Genomic DNA, 27,144 nt, shown 5'->3' on the forward strand with positions numbered 1-27,144 from the left:
GGATTCTTAGCAAAGAACATCCAAGTGGCTGTCTGTTTTAACTTTGGACGGGGGCCAGTGGTAATCCAGCTGTGAGCCGGAGCATTAACTTCAAACATGAAAAATCGCTTCCATAGCCATTTATGGAGAGTTTCTGGCTCTTTGTATAGGTGAGGGTAAGGAGCATGGAGATGAATGGTTTTGATGTGCATACAACTTCATGGGAGGCCGTTTCACTAGGTGGTTATGGATTTTGCCAGGCCAAACAAATGTAGAGCTCCTCACGGGCAATGTGTGCGTTAGAATATGAAAATGGCAGCAAAACCGGATGGTGGAAGTGCAACGTTCTATCGCATAAGTCATTCGTGTAAATATTACTGATACATAATTATTCATATGGTGGCAATATATTCCACAGAACTGTCCCTAAATGTACAGTAAATCATCATTCATATTAGATTAAAGGGGTTCTCCTATGAAAAATATTCCACAGTGTTCAAACCAGCGCCTGGATCTAAATACTTTTCTAATTGCATATAATTAAAAATTTAGCATAGCCGCTGAGTTATTCAGTAAAATGTATCTGTATAGCGACACCTGCTGTTTTTTATTTCTTATGTCTTTGTCCTGCTCGCTGAGATGGCCGCACATGCTCAGTTCCATCCTTCAACTGCCTCCTGAGCTGTGATAGGTGGAGCATGGACACGTTCCCTGAGCTGTGATAGGTGGAGCATGGACACGCCCCCTGAGCTGTGATAGGTAGATCTGACACACAGACCCTGAGCAGCAGCAGAAGAGACACTCCCCTTCAGTTGTCAGCTTGATATAAATCTAGCAGAGCAATAAATGGGGAGATCTCTGGATCCATGTGAGGTACAGGGCTGGTTCTCACTTTGTTAGATGAGATTGCCGTGTATTATATTTATGTCTGATTTTCATTTTTTACATTAATCCTGGGATAACCCCTTTAAGGGAGAACAAGCATATTCCATGCAGCTAGACCCCTTTCCAGTTTCATGCCCATGTCCTATGAGCACCATGCTATAGGTGGATGTTGATGTACCTGTGATCACAGTTTGTAAAATAGTTATTTTTGAAAATAAAGATTTAATTTTGAAATGTCAAAACTTAAAATGGTGTATTACTAATTTGACATCTGGATTTGAGATGAGCGAAGTTCTCAAAACCTCTATTGGGCTGTTTCACGGAATTTCACAAAGAAATTTGCTTCTTGACTAATTACTTCGTCACGAAGTGCATTTCTTTGAGTAGCGGGCGCAATGATGGGGAACAGCGCTGGTGCCGCCCCCGTCATTGAACCCTTCAGATGCCATGTTCATTACTGATAGTGGCATCTGAGAAGACCATTGAAGGCTGGTTGCATGAGACTTCGCACGGGATCTTCAATCAAGATGGCCACGGCGGACTCTTCATGCTCAAACGGATGAGGTGAGTATGAATTTTTTTTTTACCGCCATTTTAGGGACAATTGATTCATTACCACAAAGCACAAGTAAATTTGGCTTCACAGCCAATCGAATTTTCCCTGAAATTCTGATCATAGTCCACTTCATGAACTTTGATTCGCTCAACACTAATCTGGATAAATGCCATGGCTTCCTGTGATTAATATCGCCATCAGGCTAAAACTTAATAATGATAACTGTCCTCTATTAACTGTCCAGGACTGAGAACTTCGAATTCTGAGAACATGTATAAGGGTATTTGAGCAGGGGCCATAGCTAGAACTTAAGCGCTACCTCCTTGATCTGAAGACCATAAAGGGGTTGTCTCACTTCAGTAAGTGCCATTTATCATGTAGAGAAAGATGATACAAGGCACTTACTAATGTATTGTGATTGTCCATATTGTTTCCTTTGCTGGATGGATTCATTTTTTCATCACATTATACACTGCTCGTTTCCATGGTTACAGACCACCCTGCAATCCATCAGTGGTGGTCGTGCTTGCACAATATAGGAAAAAGCACTAGCCTATGTGTGCTCCCACGGTCCCGGCCACCAGAGAGGCTGACGCTTTTTCCTATAGTATGCAAGCACGACCACCACCACTAATGGATTGCAGGGTGGTCTGTAACCATGGAAACGAACAGTGTATAATGTGATGGAGAAATTAATCCAGCCAGCAAAGGAGGTATATGGACAATCACAATACATTAGTAAGTGCCTTGTATTAACTTTCTCTACATGATAATTGCAACTTACTAAGGTGAGAAAACCCCTTTAAGGCAATGTTATATAAACCCAAAATAAGGTTACTATTATATAACAGCAAGGACCTAAAGTTTGGCATTACAAAGCCTTGACTTAAAGGGGTTTTCTGTGATTTTAAAGGGGTTTTCCGACAGTTTTATACTGATGACCTTTCCTAAGGACAGGTCATGAGTATTTGATCGTTGCAGCGTACCCACCAATCAGATACTAAAGACCTGTCCTTAAGATGAAAACAGTCACAAAACCCTTTTAACATATATGTTCATGTAGTTGCTTACCTCATGTACTTGCACATGATTTTTTTTTGTTATTCGGACTCTTCTGACTCGTTTTCACCATGTAAAAAAAATCCCTCCGGTCTGTTTCCATCCTGTATGTAGCATCTCCTGTTCCTGTATCCAACCAAACCAATTATTCCCCTCCCCTTTTTTCTGCCATAGCTCCAGCACCGCCCCTCCCACCCAGCTAGTTTATAGCCCCTCCCACCCAGCTAGTTTATAGCTCCTCCCACCCAGCTAGTTAAATAGACACCCCCCTCTCACTGCCCCTTACAACGCCCAGCTAGTTTATAGCTCCTCCCACCCAGCTAGTTACATAGACACTCCCCTATCACTGCCCCTTCCATTTACATAACATCACAGGAAATAAGAAAGAGCCGCATGTACACGGTCATGTGATCACAGGCCAGAATGGGAAATAGAAGCATTAAAGGTGAAATAAATATATTACAGAATTACAGCGAACTTCATAAATTATTACTTTCAAGGATGTTGTTGCAAACTGGAAAAAAAAAAAACTTTAAGAGTTAGGGATACAGACTACAAGGTTACTTACTCCATGAACCCATGGAGCTGAATATAAGAAAAAAATGTTTATATGTCTTTGGCCTTAAAATATGAAATCAGTCACAGCGAAAACTTGGCAAATTAATGTGAAAACAATGCATTGTGTATTAATTACTGTAGAGAAGCCAGATTGCTGTGTTTTTTTCCCTTGTACATTATGTTCACACAGTTTTATACTGGCAATACATTCCCAGGCTCTGACTGCTGGGAAGACAGTTGCTGGTTAAAGTGAGGAGGTTTTACAAACGCCTCAACATCAATACAATCATTAAGGCGTACCTGTCTTTACATTCTTCACATACAGTAAATCTATAGTACACATCATTACGTAAAAGTTTACAGTTTTAAGTTTCTCTTTCCTTTAATGCAGGCGCCTTCTCCGCCAGTATGCATTTGGGAACATGGTAAGGGAAGAAGGTGAGGGAGGAGGGGTATGAAGCTGCAGTGTTGGACTTTAGCCTGGGTGATGCTGTGATAGAAGAAAGAGCAAGGAGAACATGTCCAAGTGGTGGTGTGGGAGGAGGAGCAAAAGGAGGAAGGCATTGGATTTGCTCAGTCCACAGAAAGTAAAGAGATGGGAGGAAAATACTTAAAAATATGCAGGTTAAAGACAACATTTATGGCTGCACTACAAATAATATACATATACAGCTGCCTAACAAATAATGTATGCTTTTTGTTTTATACCAAGTGGAGAGGGACGTAATCCATCATCGGTGGTTGCACATACCAGTATTATAGAAACTAGGAACCAAATCAAGTTTCATGGGGGCAGTAGTAGTAATATAAAAATAGAGCATATAATCCAGTGTTGTAACTTGACACTAGTAGGCCCCAATGCTGCTTCTGCTGTAAAACAAGACCTTCTGTCATGCATCTTTTTTTATACAGTGGATGTGAAACCACCGTGTAACTTGAACAGATTTGGCTTGGGGCTACTCCCACGGGCTTTCTAAGTACCCCCCTGGTGTTCACCCTTTAATCTCTATACAGGGATCTGGACATTACTGCAAGGGAACCACCAGGCTGCTACTTCTTCAAGTAGTCTCTGTTTAAGTGACTGCAGACCCACAGGGGACAGGAGACACAAATATGGAGTACTGGAGGACTCAGGGAAAGGCTGAAGTCAGGGCAGGCAGAGTATGTGGAATCCAGTAAACAGTCCAAGGTCAGGGCAGGCAACTCAGGGTCAGTACAGAAATCAGGCAGAAGTGAGGATAGGCAGTGAAGGGTCAAAACTCAGGAAACAGGCAGGAGCCTGTACATGGGCAAACAAGGCCTAGCTGGCCTGGAACAGGCAGCAGCCTGTGTGAAGGAATAGAGTTACTCCAGTGGCTAGGCCTGCCAGGAAGTGGAGGGAAGGGGAGAGAGGCCGGTGGGTTCACACCACCAGAGCCTGGAGTGACGGAGTGAGTGAACAGAGCAGCTTTGGGGTCATGAAACATCTAGCAGCTGTTATTCTGTCTATCAAATTTCAAGATGTTCTGTATAGTACACCACCACCAGAAATAATAAAATCACTGAATGTTACTGGGATGTGCAGAAGACGTTGCCAAAATGGTGCCCCCTTCTCTGACATCCCTCACTGTTCTTGAACTATTGGCTGAAGTTACACCTCACACACTTCCTGCTCTGTTCACGTCTTCATTTTGTGTGTACTGTATAATAGCGGAAATACTAAAGATTGCCATACACACTCAATAGCTGTCAACCAAACAATAGCTGTCTCTCCCGACTTCCTGCCCTTCTCCCATACACATTCAGTTTGGCCGGGTGTATTTGTATTTCATACATCTCTGTTGGTGGCTTATCTCCTGGCATATCTCCTGGAAAAACAAACGGATCGGATGAAACAATTCAGTTTGCCCAATCCTTCTCTCCTCCAACATCATCTGTTGGTGTGTTATTTTTAGCAAACATAAAAGTAGAGTCTATCACACTTCTGTGTCCAGCAAAAAAATGGACAATGATGGATATGTTTTTTTTTTTTTACTATTGAAGTCTATGTGAAATGGATGCCCCTCCATTGGCATCCATTTGCATACTTTTTTGGGGGTATCTGTTTAAGGGGTTACCGGTAGAATATTCCCCCATAATTTCATAGGTGCGGGTCCCACACATATCTCCTAAACGGGACCTCAAAAGTGGAGGAGGGCGCACTATGCATGCAAAGCTGCCCTCCATTCATTTCTATGGGGGCGCGGAAAATAGCCGAGCCCTGTCTCGGCTATTTCCATCGGGCCCATAGAAGTGAATAGGAGCTGCCATGCATGCGCGGTGCGCTCCCATTCACTTCTGTGGGGAGAGCTCTTGGTGGTGGAGGCCGGACTGGAGTCCTCCAACCACCACTTTACCTGCTCCATTCTTGATATAGACAACGAGGGTATATCCTAGCGATATGCCCGCATTGTCTCAGATTAGAATACTCCTTTAAGTGAATGATAGAAAGGTGATGTGAACCCAATATTATGGACAGAGACAATAGGCGGTGGACAGAGCAGGGAGTCTGTGACGGGAATCTCCAGCCAATAGCAATGGAGCACTGCTGGATGTCAAAGATAGGGCAGCAGGACTCCCTGGTCTTCAGAGGCTCTAGAGCTCAGGTGCCACAGTATCCCCTATATCCCTTATTGTTACACCCCTTCTACATATTAGACCACCACTAATAGTAAGTCTAGAGTCAGGCAGTAGTTTGCAGACTGAAACCTCCCATGCTAGTCACACTTTTAGATCGTTCTTGCTCCAGGTGAGAGCAACTACCATACATCTTAATTCCAAAGTCCTATTCTGCAAAATTGTAGGGAACAGGGTACTATCTCATATTGTCCTAGTCAACGTGCACTGTAAAAGTTTTGAAATGCTTTCCAAGCTGTACCAAAAATAACCCTGCGTCTTCTCCTCTCTATCATATCACTGCTGTGTTCCCGGGTGTATTTCCACCTCAGCTCTGCTCAGCACCCTGCAGCTCATCATCAGGGCAAAGGAGCAGTGATCCGCTAACACTCGGCCTCTTCCATCTCATGTCAGGCCTTTATTGAGCATTTTAAATGTTTCCTAAACTGTTTCCTGATTCCAAGGCACCTTCTAAAATAAGCAGAGTCAGCAGCAGAATCTCTTTTCCCTTTCTCTGGCTGCAACATGCAAGTTTTTTGTCTTGGCAGGATCCTTCCATTACTCATCTGAGCATCTGCATATAATTTAACATTAGGTAACTAAACAAAGTATGTAATGAAAAAAGGCAGGATTCCTGTACCAGCGTGGAACACGTGCTGCTGAGTGATATTTATTTTACTCTTCTTCCTTCCAGTGATGAAAGACCCTTTGAAAGTAAGGTTTGCCCCGGCATAGCTGTTCCTCCAGGAAGCACAGCATGTTCAGCGTAGAGGACCTCCTAGTTTCTCATGGGTACAGAGTGTCGAAGAGCACGCTTTCCACATATCAGCACAGGACTGACGGCTACCAACATGAAGCTACAGACACGAAGCCTCGCAATGGCATGTTAAATGGATATCCGCCGGACCTTCCAGACACTAATGCTGTGAACCCTGCTCCAACCAAGAACCTCTTCAGTGACCATGAGAAGGGTTGTGTGAACAAGAGAAGGCAGATTTCTTCTGCAGGTTATCCCAGGAGCACTCAGTCTACAGACGCATGTCAGACTACAGACACGGGGTAGGTATCTCAGTCCATAATCTGATCCTCCTTGAGTTTGGTCACTGTCATACACCACTATACGGTTTTCCACTTCTGCCTTTTTTTTGGGTCCGTTTTCATGCTATTTCTTGATACAGAGCGCCCTATTTATAGCAAGTCTGCACCGTGATGGGGCATATTAAACTATAGCTGGCGTTATTGTTCTGCTCATTGGTATGCTGTATAGAAGTTGGAGATAATATATTCTTTTCAATAAAATAAGTACATAAAAGATGACGAAGAGGAAATCTGTTCTGTGATACATAGAATTGATTTCAATTAGTCTCGTTTATCATGTATTGTATTGTGTTTATTCATGTATTCTCTGTATGTGCATGTGTGGGGGAAGCCACCTGCAAAATCAAGTTACCTGTATGTGAAATACCAGGAGGGTATACAATACAGTGTGAGGTGTCACATGCAGCTAGAAAACCCCTTTTATTTCTTGAATCAATGCAATAAAGGTCCACATTATTTTTGTAGTCAGTAGATGGATAGATAGTTATGACTAGTGATGAGCGAAGAGTGGTAAAATTTGATTCAGCTGCTTCGACGAAAATTACTTTGTCACAAAGTGCATTTCTTTGTAAGTAGTGAGTGCAATGACAGGGACGAGCGATTGCGCCCATCATTGTACCCCTCAGATGCTGTGTTCATAGCTGATCGCGGCATCTCACAGTAATAACAGAGTGTAAGAATAAATAAATAAAAATTAGATCATACTTACCCCATCCATCTGATCGCGACGAGCTGGCCAACGCCATCATGTCGGCTAGCGTGGTGACGTCATACGTCACCATGCACAGGATTTAGTGCAAGATCTTAAATCAAGATGGCGCCACAAAGCGCGAGGAAATTTCCCTTTGATTCGCTCAACACTAGTTATGACTGACCTTTATTCAGCATTGAACTGTTTTCCATTTCCTAAACTGTTTCCTGATTCGAATGAGAGATACATACGAGAGATAATACATAGATATGATATAGAGATAGATAATAGATGGATGGATAGATAGATAGATAATAGATAGATAATAGATGGATAGATAGATAGATAGATAAAAGATAGATAATAGATAGATAGATAGATAGATAGATAATAGATAATAGATAGATAGATAGATGATAGATAGATAGATAATAGATAGATAGATAATAGATGGATAGATAGATAGATAAAAGATAGATAGATAATAGATAATAGATAGATAGATAATAGATGGATAGATAGATAGATAATAGATAGATAGATAAAAGATAGATAGATAATAGATAGATAGATAAAAGATAGATAGATAATAGATAATAGATAGATAGATAATAGATAGATAGATAAAAGATAGATAGATAATAGATAGATAGATAAAAGATAGATAGATAATAGATAGATAGATAATAGATAGATAGATAGATAAAAGATAGATAGATAAAAGATAGATAGATAATAGATAATAGATAGATAGATAATAGATAGATAGATAAAAGATAGATAGATAGATAATAGATAGATAGATAATAGATAGATAGATAAAAGATAGATAGATAATAGATAGATAGATAAAAGATAGATAGATAATAGATAATAGATAGATAGATAATAGATAGATAGATAGATAGATAAAAGATAGATAGATAAAAGATAGATAGATAATAGATAATAGATAGATAGATAAAAGATAGATAGATAATAGATAGATAGATAAAAGATAGATAGATAATAGATAGATAGATAAAAGATAGATAGATAATAGATAGATAGATAAAAGATAGATAGATAATAGATAGATAGATAATAGATAGATAGATAAAAGATAGATAGATAATAGATAGATAGATAAAAGATAGATAGATAATAGATAATAGATAGATAGATAATAGATAGATAGATAGATAAAAGATAGATAGATAAAAGATAGATAGATAATAGATAATAGATAGATAGATAATAGATAGATAATAGATAGATAGATAATAGATAATAGATAGATAGATAATAGATAGATAGATAAAAGATAGATAGATAATAGATAATAGATAGATAGATAATAGATAGATAGATAGATAAAAGATAGATAGATAAAAGATAGATAGATAATAGATAAAAGATAGATAGATAGATAATAGATAGATAGATAAAAGATAGATAGATAATAGATAGATAGATAATATATAGTTATGACTGACCTTTATTCAGCATTGATCTGTTTCCGGCTTCCAGGCACCATGTAAGAGAAGCAGCAGAATCTTATTCCCATTCTCTGGCAGCAACATACAGTTTCTAGATAGATAGCGGATGGATAGACCGTTTAGAAATAGCAGTAAAATGTGTGCAAATCCTCAAGATAAAGCCATCAATCAATAATATATAAAACAAAAAACGGTCAGTTAGCAGCCAGTCCGCACAGCAATATGTCAGGCGGCGCGTTATCAGTGTGAAAGATTTATTGTGATTGTGAATTATGTGATGAATATTGTGGTGATTCACACTAAAGGGGTTATCCAAGACTCATCATTTTTAACAGACCCTGGACCCATGGTGGGCTTTATACTTACCTGGTCACCGCCGCATCACTCCACGACCACCTCGGCAGGTCACATCCCGTCAACAAGAGGTGTATTAAAAAAGTTTAGTTTGGATGACCCCTTTAATAATAAATGTAATTGTATAGCTTTAAATACTGCTTACTAGAGCAAGCAATCTAAAACTGTTGACAAAACCATCCTCCCTATGGCAACACAGTGCGAGACACCTGTCTGCAGTAAGGGTACAGAGGGGTGGTAACCAATTAGGGGTGTCTACCTGCACAGTCTGACAATGGCAGCCCTAATTGGATAGAGTGAGTCTGTGCAGGTACCCCCCCCCCCCCCCACTGGTAACACCCCTCTGTACCCTTACTGCAGAGTAATTCATTCATAACTTCTAGTAGAAATAATAAAGGAACAGCACAACATGGAGTCATCAGAACAGATGCTCCAGAATTGATATTACATGGGGAATACATAAAGCTATTAAAACAGGCAGGTCAGGAGTGGGGACAGGTCCTTCTTTAAGGCCTCATGCACACAACCGTATGTATTTTACGGTCTGCAAAAAATACAGAATTCACATGGACGTCTTCTGTGTTTTTTGCGGATCCATTTTTGCGAACGGAACAGCCGGCCCCTAATAGAACAGTCTTATCCTTGTCCGTAATGCGGACAATAATGGGACATGTTCTATTTTTTTGCAGAACGGAAATACGGACATACGGAAACTGAATGCACATGGAGTAGCTTCGGACGAGGAAACAAAATAAGTGCACATGAGCCCTAAGGGCTACTGTAATACTTTATGTCTAATGTTTGCTTTTTGTTTTATGCACATCAAATGTTATATTGTTCGACGCGGGAAGTACCCAGGACTTTAATACAGGACTGTTGTGTGACCCGCATATGTTGTTTTTTGTATGATAGCATCTAAACTGATATTCTGGTGACGTTAAAACACACCTACTGTATTCAAAAACAAACACAGGAAAGAGTCAGGATGTAAACAGCCTGGAAAAAATGGATGGGAGAGCACGTCCTGTCAGTCTGTCCAGGTGGCCGATTCTACGTAATTCTCTAATGATGCAAGATATCTGGCGCGCATTTCTAATTATGTAACTTAAAGAGGACCTTTCATCTGGCAAAACATTGTGAACTAAGTGTCATGATATGTACAGCGGCGCCCAGGGATCTCACTGCACTTACTATTATCCCCGGGCGCCGCTCCGTTCTCCCGCTATGTCCTCCGGTATGTTCGGTCAATTGGTTATAGTAGGCGGAGACTTAGGGGACTTGGTTATGGTAGGCGGAGACTGCCCTTGTTCTCCTAGGCATCTCCTTCTCTCAGGCTGTTTATTTTCTCCCAGCCTGTGAGCTCTGCTCTGCGATTGGCCAGCGCTACAGCCTGAGAGAAGGAGACACCCAGGAGAACAAGGGCAGTCTCCGCCTACTATAACCAAGTCCCCTAAGTCTCCGCCTACTATAACCAATTGACCAAACATACCGGAGGACATAGCGGGAGAACAGAGCGGCACCCAGGGATAATAGTAAGTGTAGTGAGATCCCTGGGCGCCGCTGTACAGATCATAAAACTTAGTTCACAGTATTTTGCCAGATGAAAGGTCATCTTTAAAGGAGTTGTGCAAGAATGTGGGGGCCCCACTTGGCCAGACCTGTAAAGGGAAGCTTGCTTACCCGATTCTCGGTCCTGGCTCACCGCTTCTTCTCCTCCCAGCCTGCAATACTCCGCTGGGCTCCCTCGCGGTAAACGTTTAGTTTGACATCGCCTGCAGCAGATCACTGACCATGGCGGTGACCGGCTCCTTTTATGTCATGACAAATGATGACATGACGCAAGGGGATCCAGTCTCTGCTGCTGAACTTTTTGGTGAATTCGGGAATGAGTTCCAAACCGGTAGAATCGATTCGCTCATTCTTACCACATATCCTAGATCTGGACGCCTTGTTCACCTGCCGCACACGGGCTGCCTGTTCTGCATCTTCCTTGTACACAATATTATAGACTCCCTAGCCCGGTAGATAGCAGTAAAGTTGATGGGTTTGTGTTTGACAGCTATAGCACTGCTGGTGTAACTGTAGGACTGAGAGCGGCTGTAAACCTTCTGATCTGTGGACTCATAAATCCATGCATGGTCATGTAATTCCAGTATATATCCAGCTGCGAGTTTATCATCTGCATTAAGTGATCTTTTAATGTAGTTTGAGGTATTCCTGTTAAATCACTGACTGACTATAGTAGACTTGTACCAGGTTTTTGAGGTGATCCACATTCATAGATGACACAGTCAAACCTCTCCAGAAGACCACAACTTTGAGTAGACCACCTAGACCAGATTTCCAACAGAGTTTCAGTTCTACCATACTGTATAGTATGTATACTGGCCATTTTCTTTGAGAAGACCACTATTCAATGCAGTTTGTGGTGGCGATCTCAAAGAGGAAAGGCCATCAATATCAGACTGTAGGAGTGACATCTGCAATGGCCTACTGTCAAGGCATCTGGGGTATCCCTCACCCTGTAAGAGGGTTTTAATGATATATGTCCCTCTGTTAGAGCAAGTAGTCGTGACGCCAGTTGCAGTTAAGCAACGAGGACATGGAGTCCCCCTTGTAGATGGTAGTGTTGGCACCCAGGGTAGGATTGCGAGAGTGATGTAGAGTAACCTACAGTGTCTCTGAAGATGTTGTATGCACATGTCACGGTGCTCCTACCTGGATATCCTTGGATCCCAGACGTAATGTAGTCCGAAGCAGTGCAAAAAGGGTTTTTTAACTTGGGCGATGAATAAGTATAATAAATGGAGTCCAGACTTTGTATGAACGTGGAACACAGCTTTACTTGGCATAAACTTTATCAAGGAACAATCTTCCAACTTGATCTTTGTCATCAGCAGGTATTGGCTTAAATGGCAGGCAAACACTTCTGCAACAATCTCAGCTCTGCTATACTGTAGCTTTCTCAGCTCTGCTATGCTGGCTGGATTAAATAGGAACTTGTCCTCTTCTGCTGGAACTTAGCTGTCTGTAGTCTGTCTCTTACTTTAATTCTAGGAACTTCTTCCTGGCATCAAGCTCACTTTAGCTTGGGGTTAAGGCAATGCAAGCCCAAGAGAGGGCCAAGCAACCATGAAGACCTTGAAGGCAGGGCCTGCAGGGCAAGCAGAGCAGACAGTGCTCTGATGGCCGACACATAACCTTCCCTTAGGAAGGGGTAAGCTAGACTGATCTTGACTAACTAATTCCTCCCTCTCTAGAGAGGGCTGGAAGGGAACTAGATGGTTCCTCTCCAGGGAAACAAGCTCTGCACAGATTGCCACCACCTGCTGGTGAATCAGGCACATTACACTTGAACAGTCAATTTTGAGGAAATACATATACACATTGCAGGATATGGCAATAAATATATACATGACACAGGATACACCAATGAAGATAGTGAGGGTCCAAAAAGAGGTGGTAATGCCACTCTGGGTCATTACACATCCCGCACACCCACTTATCAGCTGTTCTGGGCTGTAAACTGTACAGTGTACAGAGCTCCATACACCATGAAGTGGCCATGCCAAGGTACTGCAACTCTTTTCCCAACACTTTTTTAAACATTTTTTTGTTAAACTAGATACCCTTTTAAAGGGTATGCTCAGGATAGGCCATCATTAGCTGATCATTAGGGGTCCAGCATCAGGCACCCCCATCGATGTATCACTAAATTTCATTAAAATCCCTATCTCAATAAATGCTGTGAAATGTATTGGCTCCAGTAAAGCTGCATAAAGATGGCCGCTGTTATCGCAAGATCTCCTTAGTCTTCATGCATAAATAAATATGTCATAAGGAATCTGAACCCGGATTTGTTACTGATTGTGGGAAGCACTGTGAATCTGGGTTTGGATTTGTTATAAAGTACATTAATGGATATTTAGCTATTTACAGTAGGAAGTCTTGCAATAATGGTGGCCATCTTTATACAGTCTCATCAGAGCCAATACATTTTACAGAATGTTCGGAGATAGAGATTTTTAAGGGGTATTCCCATCACAGACAGTGGGGGCATATCGCTAGGATATGCCCCCATTGTCTGATAGGTTCAGGTCCCACCTCTGGGACCTGCAGCTACACCAAGAATGGAGCAGCGAAGGTGGCGGAGGGTGCACTGTGCACATTTCTATGCGGCTGCTGAAAATAGCCGAGCCAGCCAGTCATCCCCATAGAATTGAAAGGGAGTGGTGGCCGCACAAGCGCGGTGCGCTCCCATTCACTTGTATGGAGAGAGCACTTGGTGGTGGCCGCACCCGGGAAAATCCAGGGTCCACCAGCCACCCCTCTGCCCGCTCCGTTTTTTTTGTGTAGGTACGGGTTCCAGAGGTGGGACCCGCACCATCAGACAATGAGTGCATAATCTAACGATATGCCCCCATTGGCGGTGATGGGAATACCCTTTTAATTAAATTCAGTGATACATATGAACCAATCGGGTTCGTCCCGCTCATCACTAAGGGCAGATTCGCATTTGCGTTATAAATTCCGTTATAGGGTTCTGTTATAACAAAATTAGAATGGAATATAACTGAATTTTAGGATGGAATGCAAAACAGAACCCTTTAAGGCTTCTTTCACACTACCGTTTTTTTTTTCCCTTTTGAGGACCGTTTTTTGCGTTCCGTATATGGAACCATTTATTTCAATGGTTCCGCAAAAAAAACTGAATGTACTCCGTATGCATTCCGTTTCCGTATTTCCATTTTTCCGTCCCGTTGAAAGATAGAACATGTCCTATTATTGCCCGCAAATCACGTTCCGTGGCTCCATTCAAGTCAATAGGTCCGCAAAAAAAACGGAAATGCACCCGTATGTCTTCCGTATCCGTTCCGTTTTTGCAGAACCATCTATTGAAAATGTTATGCCCAGCACAATTTTTTCTATGCAATTACTGTATACTGTATATGCCATACGGAAAAACGGAACGGAAACAAAAAAACGGAACAACAGATCCGTGAAAAACGGACCGCAAAACACTGAAAGAGCCATACGTTTGTGTGAACTCGGCCTAAGAGGCGTTCCATTTTGCTCTGTCTGTGGCCACAAATAACGGTTCTGTTATACATGACAAAAGAAAAAGTCCTGTCGACAAGACTTTTTTTTCCGTTATGTATAACGGAACAAAACTGAACTGTTATGTGCCCCCATAGACATGTATTAGGTTGGAGCAAAATGGAACGCCTCTTAAAGAGTTCTGTTTTGCAGTCCGTCCTAAAATTCCGTTATATTCCGTTATAACTGAACCCTATAACAGACTTTATAACGCAAATGCGATCCTTAGCTGCATTCCAGACCCATGCACTCAGTTGGATGCAATGTTGTGGACTGCAGCTGTCACTCCATAGTCACAATCAGTCGTGCCACGAAAGGTAGCAGTGCACCTAAGCCTTATATAGAGTGACTGTTCTTTGAGTCATCAGGTTGTCAGATTAGTATGTCGTGTATCATGTTCACTTACTACGTTCACTTAAGATGAATTATGATACCAAGAGAAATGAAAACACAGCAAAAATGCTGCAAATGTTATTTATATCAGTAGTTGCGGGTTATCCAAGGTGGAGATGTCTGCCCGAGGCTACATCCTATTTCTTTCCTGGATACCGTCCAACACATATTTTATAAGAAGCATTGGTCCTCATTACTACAGAAATCCAGCTTTAAAATGTGCATTATAACCCAAGGCCTAACGTTCATCTAATGATACAGTAAATAGGCCAAAATACTCTATCTGTATGTTAATAGGAATTTTTCTTTAAGCAGTGCACAAGTATCACAGGTTTTCGATCAAACAGCAGCCACAAGGGAAACATGTTTAAACCACATTTACTGAAAGCATAAAGACACAATCCATCTGTTTTCCAGAACGGTTACGTGAGAACCGCGCCTGCTCGTTACAGATAATAGCCAGAATGTACACGGTCGAGTCACGTTATTCTGATCACTTCCTACTTTCGACATCGGCAGCGAGTAACAGCTCATGAAGGAAGTCAGGTGTGGGGAGCCGGCTTGCCGGGTATATAAGGTGTGGGATAGGCTGTCTGCACACATAGCCCTCGCTGCTGTCATAGGTAAAAGGGGCGATTTATCAGTGTTGCAAAAAAATTAAATAAATAGATTATTGGCTTTCGGGCAGGAGCATAGCTATAGGGGTGCAGAGGTAGCAGTCGCTACCGGGCCCAGGAGTCTGAGGGGCCCAAAGACCCTTGTGCCGCATAAGAAGACACCGGTACTATAGAAAGTGCATGCTGGCTGGAGGGGAAGGGTTAGGTAAAGAATTTGGCATGGGGTGGGGGTGCCGTTTCAGTTTTTGCCTCAGGCAGCAGGAAGGCAATGTGTTCCCCTGCCGCTGGCCATAAACCGCTGAGGGAAGGGGGGCCCAAGCTGAACTCTTGCACCAGGGCCCATGAGCCTTTAGCTACACCCTTGACAGTCTCTCTGACACTGCGCAGTTTGTGACCTGATCTTGTGCTGCTGTGGTGAACGTTCACCATGAGTTGACAAGTGTCACCATTCCAAATAAGTGACACAGTAACTGTGGAGCACCACGTGCCACTGATGTGAGAGGTGAACGCCTGCTACGGTGGTGTGCGAGAGCGGAATAGCACACTACAGTGCAGCAGCCAGAATGAACAAGATGATTACCAGACATATGTCTAAAGCAACAGTTCAGCAAACCCTACTGCGCATGAGGCTCTGAAGCAGACACATGGTCCCTGCACCTCTGTTAATGAAGTTACATCGCCAGAAAAAGCTTCAATTTTCAAGGCAGTACCAAATCCTTCTTTGCAGTCAAACATGCTGATTGTCTTCCCTGGGGCAGATGGGATCTTCCAGCAAGACAATGTGACATGCCAAATGGCTAGAAATGTCTGACATTGGTTGGAGGAGCATGACCAAGACTTCCAAGTACTAACCTAGCCTTCTACTTCCCCAGACTTTAACCCAATTGAGCATCTTTGGGACCACCTCGATCACCATGTTCACTGTATGGATCCTCCCCCACGTCCCCTCCAGCAGCTGTGGGAGGCACTGCAGTCAGCATGGCTCCAGATACCCGTGACAACCTACCAGGACCTTATTGAGTTACTTCCAGGCCATCTAGCTGCTGTCCGTGCTGCACGCGGCGGTTACTCTGCATATTAGCTGGTGGTCATAATAATGTGACTCGACTGTGTATATGCACTTACTGACAAAAGAAAATAATGCACCAAGATAGCTGTGGCCGGACTGAAGGGCGTAGCCTTAGGGGAGGGCATCATGACAGGGGTTTGGTTTAGGGAGACCCCTGGTGTGGGGATTGGGTGGTTTGAGTGTAGGGGTGGGGTCAAGGGGTTAAATAGGGAAGCATTGGGGAAGACAGGGGCCATTTTGTGGATAGGCAGAGAGATCTGGTACCTGTACTCGACTGGCATGGAGCAGCTTGAGGAGACCATCTCCAGACTGCGGGCAGCGGCGGAGGTCTGCGGCGCCGAATGGATCGAGGCGCAGGTGCAGCAGATGCTCCGGGGGGCGGCGGAGGCTCCAGCTGGGCCTCAGCCAGTATCAGTCCGGCCGCGGCGGGCCGGGCCGCCGGCGCGCTACAGCCCGGAGGCGTCTCGAACGTCTCAGCCCCCCACTAAGGCTCAGCGCCGGAAGCGGAGCCCCTCCAGGGACCCTCCACGCCGGGGGTCGGCGGGGACCGCTTCCTCGAGTGCCTCCCGGCGTGGGAGGAATCCGGTCGTGAGGCGGAGCCTGCGAGGTGGCCGGGCCCGGTCACCTCGGCCTTCAGCTGTGGACGCCGGGGGAGAAGGAGCTGGTGCGGGGGCCTCTTGCCCAGGATCGGGGGCGGAGGCCTCCCGGCGTGCGCAGGACGGCGTGAGGAGCGGGGCTGCTGCAGTTGCAACGGCCGGCAGCAGGCCCCTGTCTTCGGTGGTCGTGATGCAGGGGGGAAGAAGCTCCGCCCACTCTGCTGTAGCCGGTGAAGATGGCGGTCCTGACGTCTCTAGCCTGGGGCTGGCTAGGAGACTGGATGAAGAGGCGGCGTCGCGGAGGAATGATCTGCTGGATTCCGGATCTTCGGCTGGTGGGGACACAGCACCCAGGCAGCCAGGTGAGGCCTCTTGGGGAACTTTAGCGCAGGTTATGGGGGGGGCTGGGGGTGTTGGGGGGCCTCCCGTTGATGTTAGCAGGGGTTTGGGGCAGTTGTTAGGCGGGCTAGCAGGTTTACTTGCGGGCTGGGGGATGGGGGGTACGTCTCCGTTACCGGCGTGGGGGGTGTCTGGGTTTGCTGGTGGCGCGAGTGGGTTTGGGGGAGCCAGTTCGGGGGTAGGGTCGGGGGGCGTGTCGGTGCAGACGCAGGCAGGGGGGGCGGCGGAGGACGAGACGGTGCGGATGGATGATAGGGCGAGAGGTGAGGTTTATGTCTGCTTTGAAGGCCCTTTGGGGGCGCATTTGAAGCAGGAGGTGAGGGAGAAGATCTGGAGGGGGGAGTATGTGGAGATTTTTTCTCTGCTCCCTTTGGACAAGTTTAACCTGGACAGGGTGAGACGGGAGGATGGTAAGAAGGAGGAGGAGGAGAAGCGGAGGTATCGGCTGATACCGCGGACGTTTACGAACTGGCTGCAGGCGTTCGCGATTTTAGCAAGCGTGATTGGGGAGAAGGCGCCGGAGTGCTGTTCGGCGTTATTTTGTTACTTGGATGCCGTAGGGGAGGCGTACAGGGTGTATGGGGGGGTAGCATGGCTGCGGTATGACGAACAGTTCCGGCAGCGGAAGGCGGTGCGGCCAGAAATCAAGTGGGACCATAAGGATATCGCACTGTGGTTGAAGGTTACGGCGCCGGCGAGACAGGGCCAGTCCTTTCGGGGGGATGCAGGAGGTGGAGGGCAGTCCAATGTCGCGGCGGCAGCAGCGAAAGGGCTTTGTTTCGGATTCAATGATGGGACATGCAAATTCGGAGCGAAGTGTAAATTCAAACACGAGTGCTCGGTGTGTGGGGGGGCGCATGGGGCAGCGCGGTGTTTTAGGGGTAACAGACAGAGGGGGGGGGATGTTAATAGCAAAGGGGGAGACGCCAGTACGTCTGGGAAGGATGGGCCCGTTTCTAGATAGGTACCCGGATAGGGAGGCGGCAGCTTTGTTGCGGGAAGGTTTTTCGGTTGGTTTTCGGATACCGTTTGTTCAGGGTGATGGGTTGTTGAGTACGAGAAATTTGAGGTCGGCGTTGGAGCATCCGGAGGTGGTAGCGGAGAAACTTAGCAAGGAGGTCAGTCTAGGCAGGATGGCGGGTCCATTCGTGGATCCACCTTTGCCGAATTTGCGAGTGTCGCCGTTAGGGGTGGTGCCGAAGAAGGAGAGGAATAAGTTTAGGCTTATTCATCACCTGTCTTTTCCGAAGGGCTCGTCGGTCAATGACGGTATAGACCCCGCCTTGTGTTCGGTGGTTTATACCTCATTTGATGCGGCAGTGCAGTGGGTTAGGAAATTTGGAAGGGGGGCGCTATTGGCAAAGACTGACATCGAGGCTGCGTTTCGGTTGCTGCCGGTTCACCCGGATTGTTTGCATTTGTTGGGGTGTTTTTGGGGGGGGGAGTTTTTTGTGGATAGATGTTTGCCTATGGGCTGTTCCCTGTCCTGTGCGTACTTTGAGGCGTTTAGCTCTTTTTTGGAATGGGCGGTGGCGGATTCGGCGGGTTGTGAGTCTATAATTCATTACCTGGACGATTTCCTGTGTATTGGTCCGTCGGGGTCCAGGGTGTGCGCATTGTTGTTGCATACGTTAGAGTCGTTGTTTGGGGTTTTTGGGGTCCCGTTGGCCTCGGAGAAGACGGTCGGGCCGGTCACAGAGTTGAGTTTTTTAGGTATCGTGATCGACACGGTTAGGATGGAGTGTAGGTTGCCCTTGGATAAGTTGGTGGATCTGAAAGGAGAGGTAGCGAGGGCGTGTCGTTTAAAAAAGCTGCGGTTGAAGGAGCTACAGTCGCTGCTTGGGAAACTTAATTTCGCGTGCCGGATTATGCCTATGGGGAGGGTGTTTTGTAGGAGGTTGGCTATGGCGACGGCGGGGGTGGTCGCACCACATCATTATGTTCGCCTGGGGAAGGAGTTGAGAGCGGACTTGAAGGTGTGGGGTTCCTTTTTGGATTGTTATAACGGTCGCTCTCTGTTTATGGGTGATGTGGTGGATTCCTTTGATTTTGAGTTGTTTTCGGATGCGGCGGGGAGTGAGGGTTTTGGGGTTTATTGCCGGGGGCAGTGGTGTGCGGGTAAGTGGCCTGATAGCTGGGTGGAAAGAGGTTGGGTGAAGAACGTGGCTTTGCTGGAGCTTTTTCCTATTGTGGCGGCGGTGGTGTTGTGGGGGGAAGTGTTCCGTGACAGAAAAGTTCGGTTCCACTGTGATAATTTGGGAGTGGTGCAGGCTATCAATGGGTTGTCGGCCTCGTCAGGGTTGGTGGTGCGGTTGTTACAACAGTTGGTGCTGGAGTGTTTGTTGATCAATGCGTGGGTGGTGGCGGTGCATGTGCCTGGTGTGGAGAATGGTATAGCTGACGCTCTTTCTCGTTCACAGTGGGACCGGTTCCGGCAGTTGGCTCCAGACGCGGAGGAGTTTGGGAGGGAATGCCCGAGTTGTCTATGGGAGGTACTGGAAGAACGGTAGCTAGTCTCATTCGGGCATCACTGGCGCCTAGGACGTGGGAGCTGTATTTAAAATCGTGGCAGGTTTGGGAGGATTGGTGCAGTCGGTTGGGGGTTGGGGAAGGGGACCTTGAGGTTCCTATGTTGTTGTTTGTGGGTCACTGTAGGGAGGAGGGCTGGTCTATAGCGAAAATGAATAGTTGTATGGCCGGATTGGCGTTCGGCTTTAAGTGTAGGCAGCGGCCGGATGCGACTAAGTCATTTTTGGTGATGCGGGCGTTGAAGGGGTGGCGCAGGGCGGGTACAGGGCAGGATAGCAGGAGACCTGTGTCCTTTGGGTTGTTGTTGAGACTGGGTGAGCAGCTGGGGGTGTTATGTACTTCCGCCTCGGAGGTGCGTTTGTTCCGATTAGCTTTTTCGTTGGCGTTTTTTGGGGCATTGCGGGTGGGGGAATTGGTTAGTCCAACGGTGCGCAAGGCAGGGGGGTTGCGGACGTCGGATGTGGAGTTATTTCACGACAGGCTGGAGTTCGTGATTCGCCGGTCTAAGACTGATGCGGAGGGACGGGGGCGCAGGGTAGTGTTGTTTGGGGTCCCGGAGTGCGCTATGTGTCCGGTATTGAGCTTGCGTGCATATTGGGGAGGTAGGAGGAGCGATGCGTTGCCGTTGTTAGTGCATGGAGATGATTCCTTTTTGTCGCGCTTTCAGTTTGCGGCGGTTTTTTCGAAATGTCTGGTTCGGTTGGGTTTGGGGCCTGACGGGTATTCGAGTCATTCATTTAGAATCGGGGCGGCAACAGAAGCGGCGAGGTGGGGGTTGGGAGATGAGATCATAAAAAGGATTGGGCGATGGGAATCTGTTCGGTTCAGATCATATATTCGTTTGCATAGCTTGTGAGGGAACGGCCGGGGGGGCTGGTAGGAGAACGGGTTTTTCTGTATGCAATGTTATTATTGGTTGGTCTTGGTTTGTTTTTCTTTACAGATGCAGTGCCGGCCCTAGTGTGGATCCTCGGACATTCTTATGTCTTTTGGGGGGCTGTCCGGGCAGCGGTTCGGCCGGATGGTCAGCAGCTGGGGTTCTCGAGGTCCGTGGCGGTGGTGAGATGGCTAGGGCGGAGAGGTATGGTTTGGGCCGGGGTGTTGCCGGAGATTCACAGGTTTGTGAGGCAGGATAGGGCACCCGAGGTATTAGTTTTGCATGTGGGGGGTAATGACCTGGTAGCGCGGCCATTTAGGGAATTGTTGCAGGGCATGAAGTTTGACTTGCTGAGGATATGGGCGTTGTTCCCACGGATGGTGACAGTATGGTCTGATATAGTGCCCAGGATGGTGTGGAGGGATGCGAGGTCCGTGGAGGGTGTAAACAGGGCCCGTGTCAAGGTGAACCGGGCGATGGGTAGGTTCATGGCCAGGAATGGGGCGGTGGCAGTGAGGCATTTGGAGCTGGAGAAGGGTGTGGGGGGTTTTTGGCGGGCTGATGGAGTGCACTTGAATGCGGTTGGTTTGGACATGTGGTGTTTGGCTATTCAGGAGGGCATTGAGGTGGCCTTGCGTTTGTGGAGGAACGCTCAGTCTTAAGGCGGTCAAGTCTTCGCGTCTGTGGCGGGGGGAGGTCCTTGAAGTTGGTCATATTCACAGAGGAGGATGCTGGGAGGGCTCCATGGTGAGGGCTGGACTCCCAGTGGTGACGGATTTTAAAGGGGCCATTCAGTGGTGCTTCCGAGCTGGAGGGCAACGGCTGGAAGCAAGATGGCTCATTCAGTGGAGTTTTCTGGCAGTTATTTGGGGGCTTCAAGGACCTCCCCTCGGGGGGGGAATTGTTATTTATAAATTGTTATGTTTATTTGTTAATAAAAGACGGCTGCTGTGGCCGATTTATTCCAAGATCGGTGTCCGTGTGTCATTGTGGGGTTAGGTGGAGTCGAGTGATGGGTGGAGTTAGGTTTAGGATATGGGTAAGTGAAAGAGAATGTTGGGGGTCGAGCGGCAGATAACCAATACCCCTGTCAAGCTGTGGCCGGACTGAAGGGCGTAGCCTTAGGGGAGGGCATCATGACAGGGGTTTGGTTTAGGGAGACCCCTGGTGTGGGGATTGGGTGGTTTGAGTGTAGGGGTGGGGTCAAGGGGTTAAATAGGGAAGCATTGGGGAAGACAGGGGCCATTTTGTGGATAGGCAGAGAGATCTCCCGCCCACCCTCCCCTTTTTTATGTGGTTATAGGGTTAAGGGAGTGAGTTTTAGGGGTTGTAGGAAGGCAGGGTTGGGTAAGTGTCACGGTGGCTTCGGCGGGGGGAGGTCCTTGAAGTTGGTCATATTCACAGAGGAGGATGCTGGGAGGGCTCCATGGTGAGGGCTGGACTCCCAGTGGTGACGGATTTTAAAGGGGCCATTCAGTGGTGCTTCCGAGCTGGAGGGCAACGGCTGGAAGCAAGATGGCTCATTCAGTGGAGTTTTCTGGCAGTTATTTGGGGGCTTCAAGGACCTCCCCTCGGGGGGGGAATTGTTATTTATAAATTGTTATGTTTATTTGTTAATAAAAGACGGCTGCTGTGGCCGATTTATTCCAAGATCGGTGTCCGTGTGTCATTGTGGGGTTAGGTGGAGTCGAGTGATGGGTGGAGTTAGGTTTAGGATATGGGTAAGTGAAAGAGAATGTTGGGGGTCGAGCGGCAGATAACCAATACCCCTGTCAAGAAATGTTGGATTGCGGCAAAAATCAGCGTGCAGTTATGTTTCAGGCAGATATGTAAATGATTACAGGTGTGGTCTGATTAGACATTGGGTCTTGTCAGAAGAGGGCGTAAAAGTACTTCCCCTGCTGCCCTATACAAAGTCTCTTAGAGGCTACTTTTGGGTAGTGTACCTCTTGGTGAGAGTTTGTTGGTGAGCTGGCATAGATTTAGACAAGTGTAAAGTCCGCCTATATTATGCAGAGGCCGGCGCCTCTACATAGCTTAGGCGGATGAACCACCAGCGCAGGAGGGATGAAGACCGGCGTCTAAATGGTCGCTGGTCTTCATAAATGTTCCTTATTATCTGTAACAGCAAAACAGAATAAATGGCACTGAGCTGTGCCTAGGTCATGTGACTGATGGACATGACGTCACTGGCCTAAGAAGAGGCCGCAGAGTGCTACAGCTTCTTCAAGCAGCTGATCGGCAGGGGTGTCAGGGGTAAGACCCCCGCTAATCAGGGATTGATGACTTATCCTGGGGTCAGGTCATCAATATCAAAAACCCCTTTAAATAAGTAACATGTCAATTCTCAAGCGTTTTTCAAATCAGCTCTTGAAAAAAAAAACTACTATGTGTACCAGGTGTGTACAAGGTCAAGTTTTTTTACATTGAAGTCCATGGAAAGCTGTTGATGGCGTTTTCAATGTGGATTACACAGTAGGAAACACCCATTTTCTGCTGCTGAATCAGTGGAAGAATTGGCCCATGTGAGCATAGCATTATAGACAGTTTTGATAAATGAGGCCTGAGGTATCAGTAATGTTACATCAGCTTTTTGCAATCACAAAGGAAACCGACTGCAAACTGCATTCAGTACAAAGGAAGTTTGCAGTCAGCTGCAGGGGAGGCACAGGGCAGAGAGGATGGGAGTTGTGGTTGTGGTCTTTAGAGGAGTAGTAGTATTCACAGGAGCTTCTTGGGGCTGTGCAGTGAATGGAGGGTGCACCCTTTCCTCCCTCGGCAGACTCCCTGCCATTGCTGCTCCTGCCTAGTGGGGTGCACTTGATGGAGTATGTTTGACTGGGTGCAGGGCAGGAGAGCAGATGTAGGGACTGGGGAATGGTGGAGACAATAAGCAGGCCAGTGGATTGCCATAAATAAAGTCTTTCTTTACTGAGTTAATGATAGGAGCAGTAGAACATATATCACAAAACAGCACATTATCAAAGTAGATCACAGTGCAATCCTCCTTCACTAGCAGTGTCGAAGCAACAATGATGGTAGTTGTAGTACTCCTTTGCTCTCTCACTCTTAGGAACTCTTTACAGTCTTTCAGCAGAACCATAGGCATGCAATTAGGTTCTTATTAACTTCTTCTGCATTTCCCAGACTGAGAGGGGAAAATTTAGATAAGGGTGGCCAAACTGTCTCAAAGTATTGGGGATGCTTTAGCAGTATTCCCTCTCCACAGCAGCAAAGACTTCCTGCCAAACACATCTACAACACCTTGCTGTCTAAGTCCAATGCATGGCCTTGCGGGTTCTAGACTTTCTAAGACGTTTGGTCTCTTTCCTTCAGGTGTACTTTGGCAGTAGTGTTGCTTCTTTATCAGCTACAGTCTCAGGGACAGATGTTCTCTGAGCTCGGGCCTAGTCCTGTGATGGCTAACTACAACTACAAAACTGCAACTCCCAAGATGTACACTTGCTTGGCTGTTCTCAGAATGCCATAGAAATGAATGTAGGATGCTGGGAGTCGTAGTTTCACCAAAGCTGGAGTGCCGGAGGTTAGCCATCACTGGCCTAGTCCATGCAGGAGATCTCAGTACACATGTCTCTCGTGCAGCTTCTCCTCAGAGTACACTATACTAATTTCCTTAGCGGAGGCGGAAGCAGCACATCACCTGGTAACCTAAACACTGCCAATTGATTAACCCCTTCCCGACTGCAATCCATCTATATACGTGCTAATTACACATACCTCATGCAGCTAGCACATGTATAGACCTCAGGCAGCTCTTTAATCCAAGCGCTGCAAAGCTTCTGCCCCTGCCCTGCTGCTGTCATGGACAGCATACAGTGCAGTAAGGCCGGCAAGGGACCACTCTGATTGGCAATCAATCCGATTGGTTAGTTTGTGCAGACTAACCAATCGGATCGCGGCAGTGAAAAAATGCCTGTTCCAGGCTCTGATCTGCGCTCTGCAGATCAGAGCCTGAAATCAGGTAATGTGTCCTGTGCCCCCCGATCTGTGCCCCCACTGTGCGCCTCCTGTCCCCGCCTGCCCCTGATGCAGTTCCCTACTGCCCCATCCATATTCATGTATACTGCCCCTGATGCGGTCCGCCCCCTCCCCGCCCCATACATTCATCCTGCCCCCATTTGCGCCCCCTCAATGCTGGCCGTACCTCCCCCCTTTCCAGCGCTGCCCCCTGCCCCCGATGCGGTCCCCCTGCTGTGTTTGATGGCGGCGGCTCCATTCCTGAGCCCCCGCCATCAGCAGCGAGTGTCAGCTCTATGCTGACACTGTGCTGTAACCCCTTAGATGCCGCAGTAGCGGCCTCCATGTGGTTAATAGAGGGAGGGGGCTCCCTCTCTCAACCATCGGGGCTGCCGCGCTGTGATGGCAGCGCCCGATGGTTGCTGCAAAGTATAGTACAGCCATCAGCCCCACTGGATCTTCAGGATCCAAGAGGGACTTAATAAAAAAAATGTGAAAATAATAAAAGCAAAAAAATAAATAAATAAAAATGTAAATTAAAAAAATTAATTGCCTTTTCCTATAAAAAATGAAAAAAAACAAAAAAAAATACACATATTAGGTATCACCGCGTCCGTAATGACCGTCTCTAAAAAATGTATCACATGATACACCCCTTCCGATAAACATCATTAAAAAAAACTGTAAAAAAAGTCTTTTTTGTCACCTTACATCACAAAAAGTGCAACACCAAGCGATCAAAAAGGTGTATATCAAATAAAATGGTACCAATAAAACTGTCACCTCATCCCGCAAAAAATGAGCTCCTACATAAGAAAATCGCTCAAAAAATAAAAAAAACAATAGCTCTTAGAACATTGAGACACTAAAACATAATTTCTTTATTTCAAATATGCTATTATTGTGTTAAAGTGAAATAAATAAAAAAAGTGTACATATTAGATATCACCGCATCCGTAACAACATGCTTGATAAAAATATCACATGACCTAACCCCTCAGTTGAACACCGTAAAACAAAAAAAAACTGTGCCAAAAAAGCCATTTTTGTCATCTTACATAACAAAAAGTGCAACACCAATCGATCAAAAAGGCTTATGACCATCCAAAATAGTACCAATCAAACCGTCACCTCATCCCGCAAAAAATGATACCCTATTTAAGACAATTGCCCAAAAAATAAAAAAAGCTATGGCTCTCAGACTATGGAGACACTAAAACATATTTTTTTTAGTTTCAGAAATGCTATTATTGTGTAAAACTTAAATAAATAAGAAAAAGTATACATATTGGGTCTTGCCACGTCCATAACAACCTGCTCTAAAAAAATTGTCACATGACCTATCTCCTCAGATGTAAAAATAAATAAAAACAGTTCCAAAACAGCCAATTTTTTGGTCACGTTGCCCCATAAAGTGTAATAATGAATGATCAAAAAATCCTGTACCCACAAATGGTACCAATAAAAACCTCATCTCTTTCTGCAAAAAACGAGCCCCTGCACAAGACGATCGGCAGAAAAATAAAAAACATATGGCGTTCAGAAAATGGACACAAAAACATAATTTCTTTTTCAAAAATGCTTTATTATGTAAAACTGAAACAAACAAAGAAAGTAGACATATTTGATCTCATTGGGTCCGTAACAACCTGCTCTATAAAAATAGCACATGATCTAATCTCTCAGATGAATCTTGTAAAAAAAAAAAAACGACGCCAAAACAGCCATTTTTTGGTTACCTTGCCTCACAAAAAACGTAATATAGAGCAATTAAAAATCATATGTACCCCAAAATAGTACCAATAAAACTGGCACCTTATCCCCTAGTTTCCAAAATAGGGTCACTTTTTGGGAGTTTCTACTGTAAGGGTGCATCAAGGGGGCTTTAAATGGGACATGGCATCTAAAACCACTCCAGCAAAATCTGCCTTCCAAAAACCATATGGCGTTCCTTTTCTTCTGCTCCCTGCCGTGCGCCCTTACATCAGTTTACGACTACATGTGGGGTGTTTCTGTAAACCGCAGAATCAGGGTAATAAATATTGAGTTTTATTTGGCTGTTAACCCTCAATGTGTTAAAGAAAAAAATTTAATAAAATTGAAAATCTGCCCAAAAAGTTAAATTCTGAAATTTTATCTCCATTTTCCTTGAATTCTTGTGGAACTCCTAAAGGGTTAACAAAGTTTGTAAAATCAGTTTTGAGTAACTTAAGGGGTGTAGTTTCTACAATAGGGTCATTTATGGGGGTATCCACTATGTAAGCCCCACAAAGTGACTTCACACCTAAACTGGTCCT

General features: G+C 45.7%; 1 protein-coding gene across 1 annotated transcript in view; it reads left to right on the forward strand.

Annotated features, from left to right (window-relative positions):
* The window catches only part of JCAD (junctional cadherin 5 associated), a 141,161-nt gene that overhangs the window by 84,356 nt on the left and 29,661 nt on the right, over nt 1–27,144 (forward strand). The window contains 1 exon segment of the mRNA XM_044294673.1: nt 6,366–6,730. Coding sequence (XP_044150608.1) covers nt 6,429–6,730 — 302 coding nt within the window. The 5' untranslated portion in view covers nt 6,366–6,428.

Source organism: Bufo gargarizans, chromosome 5, assembly GCF_014858855.1.
Source record: "Bufo gargarizans isolate SCDJY-AF-19 chromosome 5, ASM1485885v1, whole genome shotgun sequence".
Lineage (NCBI taxonomy): Eukaryota > Metazoa > Chordata > Amphibia > Anura > Bufonidae > Bufo > Bufo gargarizans.